Here is a 20,554-nt window from a genome sequence, read left to right as displayed (position 1 = left end):
TTTACATGACATGCATATTGTCATTTTAGATGGGTCTTTGTAGAATTTTGACCCAGTGTCCTACAAAATCGTGTGTTTCTCTTCTCTGACAATTAATCCACAGATAAAAAGGTAAACCTAGTTTGTTTTTAGGTATCTTTTATTATTCTCTCGTTTGTCTTTCACGCATCCTGATATCCAATAAGGAAGGAACTTGTGAAGCATTTCAAATAGATCAAAGTTCTATTTTAGCGCTTGTTCACGTGTGTGAGCGGTGTAGGTGAAATTATTGAATAACATGTAATATGTAAATCTATTTTGCAACGCTCGCGCACGCCACATCCAATGACGTTTGCATGTTATATGTTTTGTTCTATGAAATCATCAACAGATAACATCACATTTTGTGCATTTTTAAGCATTTATTTATTTTGAACAATCATTTAAAGGCTTCATAATTCACAACGGTCTTGTTAACTGACTGATATTGGCAACTACACTGATCAAAAATATAAACGCAACATGTAAAATGTTGGTACCATGTTTCATGAGCTGAAATAAAATAATCCATCCACCTGAAGTGTGGCATACCAAGAAGCTGATTAAACATCATCATTTTACAGGTTCACTTTGTGCTGTTGACAATAAAAGGCCACTCTAAAATGTGCAGTTTTGTGATACAACACAATGCCACAGATGTCAGCGGTTTTGAAGAAGCGTGCAAGTGGCATGCTGACTGCAAGAATGTCCACCAGACCGTTTTCCAGAAAATGTCATGTTCGCTTCTCTTCCATGTGCGGCTTCCAACATCGCTTTAGATAATTTGGCATTAGGTCCAACTGGCCTCACAACAGCAGACCATGTGTAACTTGGACCTCCACGTCCGGCGCTTTCACCTGCGGGATTGTCTGAAACTAGCCAAACGGACACCTGATGAAACTGGGGGGTTGCACAACCAAAGAATTTCTGCACACTGTCAGAAACCGTCTCAGGAAAGCTCATCTGCGTGCTCGCCGGCATAAACTATGGACAACGAGCACAATTGCATTTTATCGATGGCAATTTGAATGCACAGAGAGAACATGACAAGATCCTGGGGCCCATTGTCGTGCCATTCATCCGCCGCCATCACTTCATGTTTCAGCATGATAATGCACGGCTCCATGTCTTAAGGATCTGTACACAATTCCTGTAAGCTGAAAATGTCCCAGATCTTCCATGGCCTGCATAATCACCAGACAGATCACTTAAGCATGTTTGGGATGCTCTGGATTAGAGGTTGACCGACACCGATCCCATTTATTGGAGGACCAAAAAAGGCCGATACCGATTAATCGGACGTTTAAAAAAATATATATTTTTTTATATATATTTTTTTGTAATAATGACAATTTAAACAATACTGAATGAACACTTATTTTAAATGAATACATCAATAAAATCAATTTAGCCTCAAATAAATAATGAAACATGTTCAATTTGGTTTAAGGAGAAGTTTATCTAAAGTTCCATGTATAATAGTTGTATCTTTATCAATGTTTATTATGAGTATTTCTTTAAATTGATGTGGCTCTCTGCACAATCACCGCATGTTTTAGAACTACTGAACGTAACGTGCCAATGTAAACAGATTTTTTTTAAATGATTATGAACTTTATCAAACAAAACACAACATGAAGTCCTATGAGTGTCAGCTGATGAAGATCATCAAAGGTTAGTGATTAATTTTCTCTATTTCTGCTTTTTGTGACTCCTCTCTTTGGCTGGAAAAATGGCTGTGTTTTTCTGTGGCTTGGTGGTGACCTAACAACATCATTTGTGGTGCTTTTCTCTGTAAATCCTTTTTGAAATCAGACACTGGGCTATATTAATGAGAATTTGATCTTTAAAATGGTGTAAAATACTTGTATGCTTGAGGAATTTTAATTGATTTTTGTTGTTTTGAATTTGGTAAACAAATCCAAAAGCGCTTTCAGGTCGCGTCGGACGAAAAGTTCAAAAAGTTCCGTTACAACTCTTAGAATCATGCCAAACCAAGTATGGAATCAATCTTTAGGATGTTTTTAACATAACACTTAATTAACGTTCCTTTGTCTGTACAAATGAAGTGGAACGTAGCTACCTTTCACGTGAGCGCGCCAGACCGAGGCTGCGACACTCTGCCAGACCACTCACTCAAAGAGCTCTTATGAGCCCCTCCTTTAGAGTAGAATCCTCAAAACAGGTTCTAAATACTGTTGACATCTATTGGAAGCCTTGGGAAGTGAAACATAACTAATATCCCACTGTATCTTTAATGGGGCTGAGCTGATAAACTACAAACCTCAGATTTCCCACTTCCTGGTTGGATTTTCTCTCAGGTTTTGCCTGCCAAATGAGTTCTGTTATACTCAGACATCATTCAAACTGTTTTAGAAAACACTCTGAAGTTTCTATTCACATTTACTAATTATATGGACTATTTCTCTATACGATTTGTATTTCATATATGTTTGACTATTGGATGTTCTGATAGGCACTTTAGTATTGCCAGTGTAACAGTATAGTTTCCATCACTCTCCTCGCCGCTACCTGGGCTCGAATCAGGAACACATCGACAACAGCCACCCTCGAAGCAGCGTTACCCATGCAGAGCAAGGGGAACATCTACTCCAAGTCTCAGAGCGAGTGACGTTTGAAACACTATTAGCGCGCACCCCGTTAACTAGCTAGCCATTTCACATCTGTTCCACCAGCCTAATCTCGGGAGTTGATAGGCTTGAAGTCATAAACAGCGCAATGCTTGAAGCACAGCGAAGAGCTGCTGGCGAAACACACACAAGTGCTTTTTGAATTAATTCTTACGAGCCTGCTGGTGACTGCCATCGCTCAGTCAGACTGCTCTATCAAATATCAAATCATAGACTTAATTATAACACACAGAAATATGAGCCTTAGGTCATTTAATCTGGTAGAATCCGGAAACTATAATTTCGAAAACAAAACGTTTATTCTTTCAGTGAAATATTGAACCGTTCTCTATTTTATCTAACGGATGGCATCCATAAGTATAAAAATTGCTGTTACATTGCACAACCTTCAATGTTGTCATAATTACGTAAAATTCTGGCAAATTAGTTTGCAATGAGCCAGGTGGCCCAAACTGTTGCATATACCCTGACTCTGCGTGCAATGAGCGCAGGAGAACTGACACAATTTCAGCTGGTTAATATTGCCTGCTAACCTTTCTTTTAGCTAAATATGCAGGTTTAAAAATATATACTTCTGTGTATTGATTTTAAAAAGGCATTGATGTTTATGGTTAGGTACATGTTGGAGCAACGACAGTCCTTTTTCGCGAATGCGCACCGCATCGATTATATGCAATGCAGGACATACTAGATAAACTAATAACTACACATGGTTGATATTACAACTAGTGATTATGATTGATTGATTATTTTTTACAAGATAAGTTTAATGCTAGCTAGCAACTTACCTCAGCTTCTTACTGCTTTCGCGTAACAGGCCTCGTGAGGCAGGTGGTTAGAGCGTTGGACTAGTTAAGTGTAAGGTTGCAAGATTGAATCCCTGAGCTCACCAAGGTCGTTCTGCCCCTGAACAAGGCAGTTAACCCACCGTTCCCAGGCCATCATTGAAAATAAGACTGTGTTCTTAACTGACTTGCCTATTTAAATCGGCGTCCAAAAATACAGATTTCCGATTGTTATGAAAACTTGAAATTGGCCCTAATTAATCGGCCATTACGATTAATCGGTCGACCTCTACTCTGGATTGACGTGTACGGCAGAATGTTCCAGTTCCAGCCAGTGGGACAACACAACTAACAGCCGGATGAACTCTATACGAAGGAGATATGTCGTGCTGCATGAGGCAAATTGGTGGTCACACCATATACTGACTGGTTTTCTGATCCTAGCCCCTACCTTTTTTTAATGTATCTGTGACCAACAGATGCATATCTCTATTCCCAGTCATGTGAAGTCCATAGATTAGGGCCTGGTTCATTTACTGATTTTCCTTATATGAACATGTGCCAATTTGTTTTGATGGAGTGGACGGTTGGGGACCGGAGCATAATTATAATAATTTGTAGACTGCAAATTTACCACAACTAAGACCAAAAATAGATATTTGAAAATTAATAATAATTTCATACATTGACAGGATCATGTCTTTTTTTGTGTGGGGAAAGAACAGATTTCCTCAATTATTTGCAGCGTTGATCCCAAAACCCCCATACACTTCGCATAGCGAACAAACCAGAAGTAGAAAATGCTAACTCATTTACGATTTTAGGACTACAAGCTGGTGAGCTCTATACTTTATAGGAATTTTTACGTTTTAGAATTATGTTTGATGTCTGAATGCTAACCTTGGTGTTTAGGGATGACCCTATTTAGTCGGCTGGTCAATTGTTTAGTTGTTGGTCAACAGATATTTTTTTGTTGAATGATGGCAAATATATATTTTTTCTTTTAAATGCATGACACACGAGACGCCTGTCTCAGTGGACTAATCCATTGCGGAGGCAGCAGGGATGGCACACCCGTATCACCAGTAGTACATTTACCATAATTTCTAATCTACCATGTTTGTTTGGTTATGATAATTTCTGTTAATGCATTCAATTTATTATTATTATTTTTATATTGGAGGCTTACTGTTGTCATTGTTGGAGTGGACAATTTGTTTGCAGAGCACACAACCTAGGCTACACTTGTGGAAGTTTTAGTTTATTTCATTCCATTTATAATTTATTAATTCATTTGTTTGGAGCTCTCCTTTCAATCTTGAGTAAGGACACTCACCTGATTTCACATAGAAATAGGCCTAGGCTACCTGGCCTGCGAGTAAATGTAGGCATGTAAATGTGCCCATTTGGGAATCTGATACTATTTCTGATTGTCTTAATTCACCACCACTGGAGCTTCTCAAAGTAATTTTTTCTTTGCCTCAAACAGCAAGTAAACAAAGTATGTTTTTACATTGACTTTGCTATATTGATCTCTGCCTCCCTCTTAAGTCACTTGTTATTTTTAATTGAATTGCTTAGTGCATCAGGCAAGCTCAGTAGCCTACAAATAGTGTATTTTATTCAAACGGCTGTATACGGGAAAATACATGTTTAAAAATGGTGATCAATTTAGATGACTCTTGGTCGACCAATAATGTATTTTTTTTGTCGGTGACAGCCATATCGGTGTGTTTTCCTTTCATACCCCATTGCGGTTTGCTAGGCCACATGTTGAACTGCATTACCATTTTGGGGAGGCATATTTTGCTGTGCACGTGCTTCTGTCGACACTGGTGTGTGTGTTTATGTTCACTTAGTCAACTTTTGATGTCACTAAGTGTATATTGTATACGAGTAGCCTATGTTCTGGCTGTCACACCTGTTTTGCTTAGATCGAAAGGATAACCCTAGGAGCTAGTTCATAGCTACGCCCAGTTTTTCTCCTGATAAGCTATCTTTCTGAAGGAGGTATTTTTATGGGCTCAGTCAAAGGTTTGACCCAGTGTAGAGAGTGGCCCAATAAGAGGTTACATGATTCTCAAACCACACCTGGAATCTGAAAAGATGTATTGACCCAAACCACAGCGACTGGCTAAGTGTAGGATGTGGATTGAGAATGTCTTGACTTGGGCTTTGAGGTTAACCTCTGTCTGTGAGCTCAAACATGGGCCTTTACAGGGGTTCAGCACAGCCTTGTGCATCACTGTAACCTTAGGTTTAGGGCAATTTTAGTGTTATGGATATGACATTTGCACACAAAATGAGAAACAGAATGTCTCTCAGAATTTCCTTATCAAGCATAAATTAAAATGTTAATGTGTATATTTGTAGAACCCTAAATGGGAAGTGTCGACACTATTCTAAATAATACCATAGTGGCGCAACAACAACTTCCGTGATGGAAATGGACAGGCATTTTAGGGATAATAGATGCATCTGCAAAAGTCTGAATCTCAATCTTAGGGTAAAATATGAATAGCCGCTTTGAAAGTAAGGATTGACTACACAAAAACCAATGATGAAAATATAAAAATGTGTGTGTGTATGTATGTAATTGTATATATACATGCATGCACGCATACACACTTCAGAGAGGACAATTGACTGTTATGGATGTGACGTTGTGGATAATAAGTGTTTATATATTAAAGTTTTCTTCATCATACTTTTGTCATCTGACAATGCAGTGTACCTCAAATAACCAAGAAATCACCAGTATCTTGAATAATTATTGCATAGGCTCTAAGTGCACTTGTGGGTCCCATCTTAACCAACCATAAATACATTTCATTTCTTTATTTGAAGAACTCCATTTTCATTCCGAATTAGTGTGCTACATACCTCAACAATTCATAACACTAAAGGTAAATGTTGTTATGAATGTGACATTCTGCGTTATGGATGTGACAGGGTCCCAAAAGACAGATCGCAAATGATGACACTGCATTCAAATGTACAATGTTTCAGTCATTTCATTTTAGATCGTTAATGACTGTTTTATTTAAAAAATATTTGTTTATTATCAATCACCTACTGAGTAACAGAATAAATATACAAAAACTAAATAAAAAATAGGACCTCATGCTTTATTAATCTCACACCCTTTAACTTCTCTGGGATATGTGGAATGGTAGCATCCCACTTGGCCAAAAGCCAGAGAGAATGCAGAGCGCCAAATTCAAATAAATTCCTATAACATCAAACTTCCATTAAATCACACATGTAAGATACCAAATTAAAGCTACACGTGTTGTGAATCCAGCCAACATGTCAGATTTCAAAAGGGCTTTTCGGCGAAAGCAAACGATGCTATTATCTGACGATAGCACCTCCATAAACAAAATAACATATTTCAACCCTGCAGGCGGGACACAACGCAGAAATAAAAATATAAATCATGCCTTACCTTTGACGAGCTTCTTCTGTTGGCACTCCAATATGTCCCATAAACATCACAAATGGTCCTTTTGTTCGATTAATTCCGTCTATATATTTCCAAAATGTCCATTTATTTGGCGCGTTCGATCCAGAAAAACACCGGTTCCAACTTGCGCAACGTGACTACAAAATATCTCTGTTACCTGTAAACTTTGCCAAAACATTTCAAACTACTTTCATAATAGAACTTTAGGTATTTTTTTACGTAAATATCAATAAAATTGAAGACCGGATGATCTGTGTTCAATACAGGAAGAAAACAAACTGACGCATGCTTTCTGGTCATGCGCCTCTATCAAACAGTACACATGAAGTGACCCTCGTTCAAAATGGCCGTACTTCTTCATTACACAAAGGAATAACCTCAACCAATTTCTAAAGACTGGTGACATCCAGTGGAAGCGGTAGGAACTGCAAGCAAGTCCCTTAGAAATCTGTATTCCCAATGAAAACCCATTTGAAGAGTGACCTAAAAAAGAAAGTCAATGGTTTGTCCTCAGGGTTTCGCCTGCTTAATAAGTTCTGTTATACTCAGACATGATTCAAACCGTTTTTTTTTTAACTTCAGAGTGTTTTCAAACCATATATTCTGGGGATGAGTAGCAGGCAGTTGAATTTGGGCATGCTTTTCATCCAAAATTCCAAATGCTGCCCCCTATCCCAGAGAAGTTAATCTGCCAGCACATCAGGCTCAAAATCAGGCTTTATGAAATGTTTCCTCCTCCCCCTGTTGTCCACAAAAGGACACAGGGACTGGACAACTTGACCTGCAGCCACCCAAGCCTTGTCCTCCTTGGCTGGGAAGATGTACACATCCTGTGTGGTAATTACTCTTGAACAGCACCGGAGTCAGTCTTTATCTGTTACCAGTCCCACAAACTGCAGAGTCCCCCCCTATGGACTCTACAAGGTGTCAAAAGCATTCCACAGGAATACTGGCCCATATTGACTTCAATGCTTCAGTTGTCAAGTTGGCTGGATGTCCTTTGGGGGGTGGATCATTCATGATACACACGGGAAATTGTTGGGCGCGTGTCCCAGTAGCGTTGCAGTTCTTGACATAAACCGGTCCGTCTGGCACCTACTACCATGCCCCATTCAAAGGCACTTGTATTTTTTGTCTTGCCCATTTACCCTCTGAATGGCACACAATCCATGTCAATTGGGCTTAAAAATCCTTCTTTAACCTGTCTCCTTCCCTTCATCTACACGGATTTGAAGTTGATTTAGGAAGTGACATCATCAGTTAGGAATCATGGCTTTCACCTGGTCAGTTCATGTCATGGAAAGAGCAGTTAATGTTTTGTAGACTCGGTGTATACATCTAACCCTAGACTCAGGGATTGATACTCATTTCATTTCCTTGTTCATTTGAGATAGCTGTGCTCACTCCTCACTCGTCCCTTATCATCTCAACTATATCTTGACATATGTCATAATGTTAGATGTCTTTCCTGTGAACTTCATTTTATGCGAAATGGTAAAACAAATATGTTTCATTGAATTATAATCTACCAGTGGCACAGGGTTTGCACTTTCACAGACATTTCTTGTCAGGTCATAAATCACCTGAGACTTGACAGCTGCAGACTACACATATGCAGACAAATATTGTCACTGGGGGGTACCCGTAGTTACTCAAGGAAGTAAACAAACTCAGCATGACCAGTGAAAGTTTCTTATGGATTTTTAAGACTTTAATTATGTTTATGAATTTAAGACCTTTATTATGCCATGTGATCTAAGGCAATGGTCCAGTTAGCAGAACGCATGATTGCAGTTCATAAGGGAACGAGAGTACACCCGAAATAGATCACACACACACACACACACAGATTGCCCGCTAGCTTGTTTACTAACATAAACACACTTCTGAATCTGTAGGAAGGGCATGAACATTCTATTATGATCGCGTTATGCAGTGCTGCTGACTAGTGAGTCATTGATCATGTTATGCGTCCGTAACAGTCACATCCGTTATGCTTAGAACGAGTACTGACAGAAAGGAAACCCATTTATACATCACCTAAGCCCTAGATGAAAGTTAGCTTTGCACAGAAAGTTTGCATTCAATCATACTTGAAACACATCCACAGTAACAACCTTTCCTCAAAAACATTACGGATGTGACACTCCCTGTCCAAATCAGCTTTCTAGCTTCACTTGAATTCTATACTAAAAATCAAATCAAATCAAATTTTATTTGTCACATACACATGGTTAGCAGATGTTAATGCGAGTGTAGCGAAATGCTTGTGCTTCTAGTTCCAACAATGCAGTAATAACGAACAAGTAATCTAACTAACAATTCCAAAAAACGACTGTCTTATACACAGTGTAAGGGGATAAAGAGTATGTACATAAGGATATATGAATGAGTGATGGTACAGAGCAGCATAGGCAAGATACAGTAGATGATATCGAGTACAGTATATACATATGAGATGATTATGTAAACCAAGTGGCATAGTTAAAGTGGCTAGTGATACATGTATTACATAAGGATGCAGTTGATGATATAGAGTACAGTATATACGTATGCATATGATATTAATAATGTAGGGTAAGTAACATTATATAAGGTAGCATTGTTTAAAGTGGCTAGTGATATATTTACATCATTTCCCATCAATTCCCATTATTAAAGTGGCTGGAGTTGAGTCAGTGTCATTGACAGTGTGTTGGCAGCAGCCACTCAATGTTAGTGGTGGCTGTTTAACAGTCTGATGGCCTTGAGATAGAAGCTGTTTTTCAGTCTCTCGGTCCCAGCTTTGATGCACCTGTACTGACCTCGCCTTCTGGATGACAGCGGGGTGAACAGGCAGTGGCTCGGGTGGTTGATGTCCTTGATGATCTTTATGGCCTTCCTGTAGCATCGGGTGGTGTAGGTGTCCTGGAGGGCAGGTAGTTTGCCCCCGGTGATTCGTTGTGCAGACCTCACTACCCTCTGGAGAGCCTTACGGTTGAGGGCGGTGCAGTTGCCATACCAGGCGGTGATACAGCCCACCAGGATGCTCTCGATTGTGCATCTGTAGAAGTTTGAGTGCTTTTGGTGACAAGCCGAATTTCTTCAGCCTCCTGAGGTTGAAGAGGCGCTGCTGCGCCTTCTTCACGATGCTGTCTGTGTGAGTGGACCAATTCAGTTTGTCTGTGATGTGTATGCCGAGGAACTTAAAACTTGCTACCCTCTCCACTACTGTTCCATCGATGTGGATGGGGGGGTGTTCCCTCTGCTGTTTCCTGAAGTCCACAATCATCTCCTTAGTTTTGTTGACGTTGAGTGTGAGGTTATTTTCCTGACACCACACTCCGAGGGCCCTCACCTCCTCCCTGTAGGCCGTCTCGTCGTTGTTGGTAATCAAATCAAATCAAATCAAATCAAATCAAATCAAATTTTATTTGTCACATACACATGGTTAGCAGATGTTAATGCGAGTGTAGCGAAATGCTTGTGCTTCTAGTTCCGACAATGCAGTAATAACGAGCAAGTAATCTAACTAACAATTCCAAAAAAAAAACTACTGTCTTATACACAGTGTAAAGGCAAGATACAGTAGATGATATCGAGTACAGTATATACATATGAGATAAGTATGTAAACCAAGTGGCATAGTTAAAGTGGCTAGTGATACATGTATTACATAAGGATGCAGTCGATGATATAGAGTACAGTATCAACGTATGCATATGAGATGAACAATGTAGGGTAAGTAACATTATATAAGGTAGCATTGTTTAAAGTGGCTAGTGATATATTTACATAATTTCCCATCAATTCCCGTGATTAAAGTGGCTGGAGTAGAGTCAGTGTCATTGACAGTGTGTTGGCAGTAGCCACTCAATGTTAGTGGTGGCTGTTTAACAGTCTGATGGCCTTGAGATAGAAGCTGTTTTTCAGTCTCTCGGTCCCAGCTTTGATGCACCTGTACTGACCTCGCCTTCTGGATGACAGCGGGGTGAACAGGCAGTGGCTCGGGTGGTTGATGTCCTTGATGATCTTTATGGCCTTCCTGTAGCATCGGGTGGTGTAGGTGTCCTGGAGGGCAGGTAGTTTGCCCCCGGTGATGCGTTGTGCAGACCTCACTACCCTCTGGAGAGCCTTACGGTTGAGGGCGGTGCAGTTGCCATACCAGGCGGTGATACAGCCCGCCAGGATGCTCTCGATTGTGCATCTGTAGAAGTTTGTGAGTGCTTTTGGTGACAAGCCGAATTTCTTCAGCCTCCTGAGGTTGAAGAGGCGCTGCTGCGCCTTCCTCACGATGCTGTCTGTGTGAGTGGACCAATTCAGTTTGTCTGTGATGTGTGTGCCGAGGAACTTAAAACTTGCTACCCTCTCCACTACTGTTCCATCGATGTGGATGGGGGTGTTCCCTCTGCTGTTTCCTGAAGTCCACAATCATCTCCTTAGTTTTGTTGACGTTGAGTGTGAGGTTATTTTCCTGACACCACACTCCGAGGGCCCTCACCTCCTCCCTGTAGGCCGTCTCGTCGTTGTTGGTAATCAAGCCTACCACTGTTGTGTCGTCCGCAAACTTGATGATTGAGTTGGAGCGTGCATGGCCACGCAGTCGTGGGTGAACAGGGAGTACAGGAGGGGGCTCAGAACGCACCCTTGTGGGGCCCCAGTGTTGAGGATCAGCGGGGAGGAGATGTTGTTGCCTACCCTCACCACCTGGGGGCGGCCCGTCAGGAAGTCCAGTACCCAGTTGCACAGGGCGGGGGTCGAGACCCAGGGTCTCGAGCTTGATGACGAGCTTGGAGGGTACTATGGTGTTGAATGCCGAGCTGTAGTCGATGAACAGCATTCTCACATAGGTATTCCTCTTGTCCAGATGGGTTAGGGCAGTGTGCAGTGTGGTTGAGATTGCATCGTCTGTGGACCTATTTGGGTACAAGAGTACAAATTGGAGTGGGTCTAGGGTGTCAGGTAGGGTGGAGGTGATATGGTCCTTGACTAGTCTCTCAAAGCACTTCATGATGACGGATGTGAGTGCTACGGGGCGGTAGTCATTTAGCTCAGTTACCTTAGCTTTCTTGGGAACAGGAACAATGGTGGCCCTCTTGAAGCATGTGGGAACAGCAGACTGGTATAGGGATTGATTGAATATGTCCGTAAACACACCGGCCAGCTGGTCTGCGCATGCTGTGAGGGCGCGGCTGGGGATGCCGTCTGGGCCTGCAGCCTTGCGAGGGTTAACACGTTTAAATGTCTTACTCACCTCGGCTGCAGTGAAGGAGAGACCGCATGTTTTCGTTGCAGGCCGTGTCAGTGGCACTGTATTGTCCTCAAAGCGGGCAAAAAAGTTATTTAGTCTGCCTGGGAGCAAGACATCCTGGTCCGTGACTGGGCTGGATTTCTTCCTGTAGTCCGTGATTGACTGTAGACCCTGCCACACTCAATGGACAAACATTTGTTTGATAGGGTTTCATTAACCTTATTATTTGGTGAGAAACACAGTACTAAAACAAGTTCTGTGAGCCATTGCCGAAAGCTATCATATCTGGTTGACAAATGCTTATTTTGAAACTTTGTATTCTATTTGTAGTAACAGTGACATTCAATTTGGCAAATATATAGGCCAAATGTAGTCTTTACTTCAAAAGGCACACATTCAAGGCAAATATGAAAGTAGTTTAATTAGGAAATAAGCCATTTTAGTTTTTTCATACTCCGGTTGACCTTACTATGAAATTGCTCTTTAGCAGATTTGTCATTGCTTTGTCAACTTGCTTTGGCAGTCTCTCGCACCAGAGACATGGTTAGTCTTCGATTAAGACTAATGTGCACTTTATAGTGAACAGAGCACTATTTGGGATGCGGTCTTGGCGTGTGAAGTGAAATGAATGAGTTTGTTTGAGACAGACTGGCAGCTGCCTATCCTGTAAGACCAGTCACACAAGGCACTAATGATCTGATCTACGGAGTTAACTGAAGAAAAAAAAACGTTATCACAGGAGTGAGTCTGACAAGTTTATATTCCTGGCTAATGTCATAGAGGGCTAGGTATTGTGATGCATTTTGTCAGCCACGCTAAGGGTTAAATTAGGATATTTAGGACTTAGATCGAGGGTTATACAGGGTCTGATTATTTGATTACAACAGTAGGCCTATCACCGAACAAAATTGATGTCGTAGAAAGCTAGCTATATTTATCTTCTATCAGCCATGCTAGTGACTCAAACAGTTACCAGCTTCGTGAAGATATTGAATGTTGTTCTATCTAGAAGACAAGCTACAGGTGTACAAAGTCAGCCTTGGAGCCATTTACAGTTGTGTATATGCAGGAAATGAAAGATAGGCATGGGAGTGGCAAATTGCCTAGCGTGTGCACTGTGCAGCCTTTTCTTTGCTTTACTATGACTGGTGGAGAAATATCGGATCTGCATATCACCTAAACTCTCAGGGATCTTTCTATCATGGAAATCCTGGAATTTTTAAATGGTGTTTCCAGGCCTGGAAAAGTTTTAGAAAATGATCATCGGAAAAGTTATGGAAATGAATTTAATAATTTCTGTTAATGTAATTTATTTAGGCACAGTTTTTATTTATATATATATATATATATCTTTTAAAATAACAAAATCAACCTGTCAGCTAGGATAAGAATGACACTTTAGCCCTTGAGTTATTGCGATATGATATGGGCAGAAAGACTAACAAGAATTTAAGCTAACTGCACTGTCCAATTTACATTAGCTATTACAGTGAAATAATACCATGCTATTGTTTGAGAGTGCAAAGTTATGAACTTGAACATCTATTAATAAACCAATTAACCACATTTGGGCAGTCTTGATACATTTTGAACAGAAATGCAATGGTTCATTGAATCAGTCTAAAACTTTGCACATACACTGGTGCCGTCTAGTGGCCAAAATCTAAATTGCGCCTAGATTCCTTAGTCATATATTGGCCTTTCTCTTGCATTTCAAAGATGATGGAACAAAACAAAAACAACATTTTTCTTGAAAGCTTGTTTTGTAGATGCTTCCAGTTGATTTGACCATCCAATGTATGGGACATTGCAACTCAATAGATGCTAGTCAGCCTGCAAAGTAAACACTTCTAAGGTAGCTAAGGGGAATTTCCAGAATAGAATTTGTTGGCTTGCTTCAGTTGACTAAAAATACTGAGTCTACCATGAGGCTTGGTCTGTATACCAGGGTATTTGGAAATAGCCACGGGATGGTTTTTCAATACCATTGAAACTATTTTAAGTTTTTCTGTACATTTTCATATTTGTTGTTACTCAAGTAAATACCTGTAGTCAACTTGTGCAATATGTAAGAAGATGAAGCAGTTTGCATTCTTCATTTCACCTGTCACATTATTTTGCATTATGAAGCTTACCGTAGTTTCCCAGCAGGAGCAGGTGAGTCCAGCTGTGTATTGACATATGTATTAAATTTTGGCTTCAATAGAGTGATCAGGGGCATTCAACTATAGTTTTCCTTGCCAGAAATTACATTAGTGAAACAGCTTTGTCAGAAAATAGCTTCATTTTCATCAGATGACAAGAGAAGTGCAACGCTATGTGACTGGAAGCTAAATGAGCTTACAATTAAAGGCTAAATGAGCTTACAATTAAAAACCAAGGTATTTTGGGGAACAACTATGCATGGCTATAATCTTTCTGTTTGTCATAGAAAGAATGTAACCAGCTACATTTTCTTATGTTTTTCTTGCATTCTACCGGAGAAAAGTAGGCTGGCTTCACCAATAAAAGTACCAGAGAAAAGTAGAATTCTGCGTAAAACGCGACACCTAAGTTTAATTTGCTAGTTATCAAGGTGACAGGACATCATATTGTTGGCTTTCTGCCATGGTGAAGTCAAAGCCCTTTGTTTGAGTTCTGTACAGCTTCCACTTCTCTTTTGATTTCCTTGTTTTTTTCCCTCTCGGTTTTCAGCCTGTCTGCTGCTCCTCCATCTTCTCAGAGCAGTCAGGCCTGTTGCCCTAGCGACTCCAGTGGATGTATGCTGCTCCAGAGCGAGTACTGTTAATTTGCATGATGTCTACCATTCGCTTTTAAATGTCCAAACTCACCAAAAATGACATTCGGTAGCACCTACCAATATACACTTAACAAAATGTAAAGTCTTTGGTCCTATGTTCCGTGAGTTGAAAGAAAAGATACTAGAAATGTTCCATACGCACAAAAAGCTTGTCTCAAATGTTGTGCAAAAATGTGTTTACATCCCTGTTAGTAAGAATTTCTTATTTGCCAAGATAATCCATCGACCTGACAGGGGTGGCATTTCAAGAAGCTGATGAAACAGCATGATCATTACACAGGTACACTGTATAATGGGGACAATAAAAGGCCACTCTAAAATGTGCAGTTTTGTCACACAACACAATGCCGCAGCTGTCTTAAGTTTTGAGGGAGCGTGCAATTGGCATGCTGACTGCAGGAATGACCACCAGAGCTGTTTCCAGAGAATTGAATGTTCATTTCTCTACCGTAAGTCACCGCCAACATCATTTGAGAGAATTTGGTAGTACATCCAACCAGCCTCACAACCGCAGACCACGTGTATGGCGTCGTGTGGGCGAGCGGTTTGCTGATGTCAACATTGTGAACAGAGTGCGCCCTGGTGGAGGTGGGGTTATGGTATGGTCAGGCATAAGCTACGGACAACAAATACAATTGCATTTGTATTTGGGGGTAAATGACAGGAGGTGGTACATGTGATCTGAGAGCTCTTCATTCATTCTCCTGTGACCAGTTTGTGTATAACCCATGTGTGTGTGTATAACATTGTTATCCTGTCTCTGTAGCATTCACAGCAGAGCAGTACCAACAGCACCAGGAGCAGCTGGCCCTGATGCAGAAACAGCAGCTTGAGCAGATCCAACAGCAGCAACAGGCACAGCAGCAGGCAAACACAGACCCATCCTCTACTACTACATCCACAGCACCATCACCCAACACACAGGTCAGTAGCACTCCTCTGCTCTGCTCTTCTAAACCGGCCACTCACCTACTATAACCACATCTTTTCCAAAATGGCTTTGTGTGTATTTGTGTAGGTTTGCTTGTTTCGTTACGTTTCTTAGTCGAGCATCAGTCAAAAGTTTAACACATGGAATAATGTAGTTTAAAAAAGTGTTAAACAAATCACAATATATTTTATATTTGAGATTCTTCAAATAGACACCCTTTCCCTTGATGACAGCTTTGCGCACCCTTGGCTTTCTCTCAACCAGCTTCATCTGGAATGCTTTTCCAAAAGTCTTGGAGTTCCCACATATGCTGAGCACTTGTTGGCTTCTTTTCCTTCACTCTGCGGTCCAACTCATAACAAACCATCTCAATTGAGTTGAGTTTGGATGATTGTGGTGGCCAGATCATCTGATGCAGGACTCCATCACTCTCTTTGGTCAAATAGCCCTTACACAGCCTGGAGGTGTTTTGGGTCATTGTCCTGTTGGGGAAAAAATGATAGTTCCACTAAGCGCAAACCAGATGGGATGCCGTATCGCTGTAGAATGCTGTGGTAGCCATGCTGGTTAAGTGTGCCTTGAATTATAAATAAATCACAGACGGTGTCACCAGCAAAGCACCATCACACCACTTCCTCCATGCTTCACGGTGGGAACTATACATGCAAAGATCATCCATTCACATACTATGCATCTCACAAAGACACAGCGGTTGGAACTGAAAATCTCAAATTTGGTTTAGTCAGACCCAAGGACAGATTTCCACCGGTCTAATGTCCATTGGTCGTGTTTTTTGGCCCAAGCAAGTCTTCTTATTATTGGTGTCCTTTAGTAGTGGTTTCTTTGCAGCAATTTGACCATGAAGTCCTGATTCACGCAGTCTCCTCTGAACAGTTGATGATGAGATGTCTGCAATTTCTGATTCTGCTAACTCTGGGTCTTCCTCTCCTGTGGCATTCCTCATGAGAGCCAGTTTCATCATTGCGCTTGGTTTTTGCGACTGCATTTGAAGAAACTTTCGAAGTTCTTGAAATTTTCCGGATTGACTGAGCTTCATTTCTTAGTGTGACAAGGTAGGGGTGGTACAACACAACGGATTGGCTCACATGCATTAAGGAGGACAGAAATTCCACAAATGTATCTTTTAACAAGGAACGCATGTTCATTGAAATGCTTTCCAGGTGACTACCTCATGAAGCTGTGAAGAATACCTAGAGTTTGCAAAGCTGTCATCAAGCCAAAGGGCAGCTACTTTGAAAAATCTCAAATATAAAATATGTTTTGTTTTAACACTTTATTTGGTTACTACATGATTCCATGTGTTATTTCATAGTTTTGTCTTCACTATTATTCTACAATGTAGAAAATAGTTTTTAAAAAGAAAGAAAAATCCTGGAATGAGTAGGTGTGTCCAAACTTTTGACTGGTACTGTATATATATTTTTTCCATGGTTCACAAGACACCTGTCTGATCCACCTGACTAATCCATTGAGGAAGCTGTGGGGATGCCACGGTCCGAGAAGGGGGGTGTAGCTAAGATGCACAAGGTGCATCTCTCCAGAATGCATGCTCCCGCCATTTCGTGTACATTCATTGTTTCATAACTTCATTCTGTGAATTGTTTGCCCTTTGATTGTTAATCTATAATTTCCCCATTACGTACTGTATATCACCGGTAGTATCTTAAATTTACTGTCAAAAATTTGGGCCACGACTGTAGGTCATTTCATATCCCGATAACAATACATATTACGATAAACACATTTTCTGTAAATTCAATGAATAAATAGTTTATATAAAATGACCACATGTCAAGGCCTATTTCTTATTACATTTTTAATTATACTCATCAAATTAAAGGTATTTGGTACCTTGGGTTGGGTGTTAGCACCAACTCATGAAACTCCGGTTTCTCGACCTTGTAAATTGGGGCCATGTCTTTGCAGGTGTAAGTTGTAACGGCAGCTGTTATCTCCTTCCATCTTCGTGGTTCTTCGCCATGTGCCACGGGCAAAAGCCTCTTGCAACGTCTGAGTTGGGTTTGTTTTGAGCATTCCGCTGTACTTTTTGGGACCTCATCCGTAGAGACTCTCCATACTGTTTCACATGATTCTTGCGTAGGTGGTAAAAGAGGTTAGTGGTGTGCCTGTGGCATATTTTGCGGAGGACGGATTTCTGGTCCGTGTCAGAATTTTCATACCCAAACCACGTCCATGCGTCTGAAGTAGCCCCTCTTTTAGGTACGGTCTCCGTGCTCTGTCTCGCATTCTCTCCTCCGTGTTTGTGTTGCAAATTTGGAAGAACGCAAAGCTACGTCCAATTGATAAAAAATATTGCCGTAGAGTGATTTGCAACGCAACGAAATAAACGATAGAGCATAATATGAAAACGATAGAAAAAAGGTCTATTGTCACACGATATATATCGTCATGTCCCCTAGCCATATATGCAAGTAAACAAAGTCTGTTTTCAGAGTACATTGACAAGGACGGCAGGTAGCCTAACAGTTAAGAGTGCTGTGCCATTAACCGAAGGCTGCTGGTTCGAATCCCTGGGCCGACTAGGCGAAAAACCTGTGTGTCCTTATTGCTCCTATAAGTCGCTCTGGATAAGAGCGTCTGCTGAATGACGTAAATATAAAATGTGACAATAGTTTCTCCAATGTATTAGAAAAAATATTTCCTGGTCTCCCTTTTGATAACTACTCGGCATGAAATGGAAAGATGTAATGCTCTGATCCAGTGGAAATGTCATAAAACACCTGATTTACTTCTTATCCTTTGCACAAGTTGCGAACAGCTGGGTCTGTCCTGAGCACACTGGCGGGGGAGGCTCTGAGGGCCCAGATCATGTTGCAATAGTTGATAAGATGTTTCAAGTTTTTTGCAGACAGGCCATGCGTAGCCAATATGATTTATAGGATGCTTTATTATTATCTGTATATTTTCTACCTGCAGGCTGCAATGTTTTTCTGTTGGCTTTGTGTGCTATTTTTACATCGTTGGTAATAGAAGTTACTTTTAGATTTGAGTAATTTTCTTTTAGATATAGTTTTGATTAACCACATGACAATGATTGAAATACAGACTAGTATATAGATTAAATTAAACTGTTCTACGGAAATGTGCATATGAAAATCAGAACTGGCACGCCGGGTCAGTAGAAATTGTAAGAGAAATTGGACCTCCCAAATGGAAAAGGTTGCCGATCCCTGGTTTAGCCGGCTACTGGCAACTTCAGGAGCGTAACAGCAGAGTTGGAGCAGGGTCAAGAACAGTTTTTTTTTTTGTTAGACCATCTTGATCTCTGGCTCTCTTGAATAATTTGTCTTAATTATTTAATCAAACCGTGTTCTTAACTTCTTAAGGTATAGGGGGCAGCATTTTCACTTTTGGATAAATAGCGTGCCCAAATTCAACTTCCTGCTACTCATGCCAAGAATATAAGATATGCATATTATTAGTAGATTTGGATAGAGAACACCCTGGAGTTTCTAAAACTGTTTGAATCATGTCTGTGACTATAACAGAACTTATGTAGCAGGCAAACTCCCGAGGACTAACCGTTCAGAATTTCTTTTTTTTAAGTTCTCGGTCTGTTCAGTGAATTCTCATTGGGAAATGATATTTTTTAGGGAACTTGTTTTCTGTTCCTACCGCTTCCACTGGATGTCACCAGTCTTTGGAGTTTGGTTGAGGTTATTCATTTGTGCAATGAAAAAGTACGGCCATCTAGGAACTGTGTAACACTGTTGAGAGTTGCGCAAGACTTGAAAAGTAGCTTGGTTTGTTGTCTTCCCGTATTGAACACCGATAGACCCGTCTTCAATTTGATGAATTATTAATGTTTAAAAATACCTAAACTTGTATTACAAAAGTAGTTTGAAATATTTTGTAGTGACGTTGCGCAATTTGTAAGCTGTTTTTTCAAAAGCGCCAAATAAATGGCCATTTTGGATATATATGGATGGAATTAATCGAACAAAAGGACTAATTGTGATGTTTATGGGACACATTGGAGTTCCAACAAAAGAAGCTCGTCAAAGGTAAGGCATGTTTTATATTTTATTTCTGTGTTTTGTGTAACGCCTGCAGGGTTAAAATAGCTTCTTATCCTTTCGCCGAAAAGCCTTTTTAAAATCTGACATGTTTGCTGGATTCACAACGAGTGTAGCTTTAATTTAGTATCTTACATGTGTGACTTAATGAAAGTTTGATTTTTATATCATTTTATTTGAATTTGCCGCACTGCATTTTCCCTGGCTTTTGGCCAAGTGGGACGCAAGCGTCCCCTATACCATAAGAAGTTAACCTCTCTGGGATATGGCCAAAAGCCAGTGAAAATGCAGAGCGCCAACATGTCAGATTTCAAAAAAGCTTTTCGGCGAAAGCATACGATGCTATTATCTGAGGATAGCACCTCAGTAAACAAAGAGAGAGAAGCATATTTCAACCCTGCAGGCGCGACACAAAACGAAGAAATAAAAATATAATTCATGCCTTACCTTTGACAAGCTTCTTTTGTTGGCACTCCAATATGTCCCATAAACATCACAAATGGTCCTTTTGTTTGATTAATTCCGTCGATATATACAGTGGGGCAAAAAAGTATTTAGTTAGCCACCAATTGTGCAAGTTCTCACACTTAAAAAGATGAGAGGCCTGTAATTTTC

The 20,554-nt window shown here is 40.5% G+C and overlaps 1 protein-coding gene across 2 annotated transcripts in view; it reads left to right on the top strand.

The window, feature by feature from the left end:
- Positions 1 to 20,554, top strand: part of LOC112215606 (enhancer of polycomb homolog 1) — a 62,253-nt gene that overhangs the window by 36,501 nt on the left and 5,198 nt on the right. For both annotated transcript variants that reach the window (XM_024374769.2, XM_024374768.2), the window contains exon 11: positions 15,717 to 15,874. In XM_024374769.2, the coding sequence (XP_024230537.1) occupies positions 15,717 to 15,874 (158 nt within the window). The remainder of the gene's footprint in view (positions 1 to 15,716; positions 15,875 to 20,554) is intronic.

Source organism: Oncorhynchus tshawytscha, linkage group LG16, assembly GCF_018296145.1.
Source record: "Oncorhynchus tshawytscha isolate Ot180627B linkage group LG16, Otsh_v2.0, whole genome shotgun sequence".
Lineage (NCBI taxonomy): Eukaryota > Metazoa > Chordata > Actinopteri > Salmoniformes > Salmonidae > Oncorhynchus > Oncorhynchus tshawytscha.
Note: the sequence above shows the minus strand (reverse complement) of the source record. Positions and strands in the feature narration are given on the sequence as shown.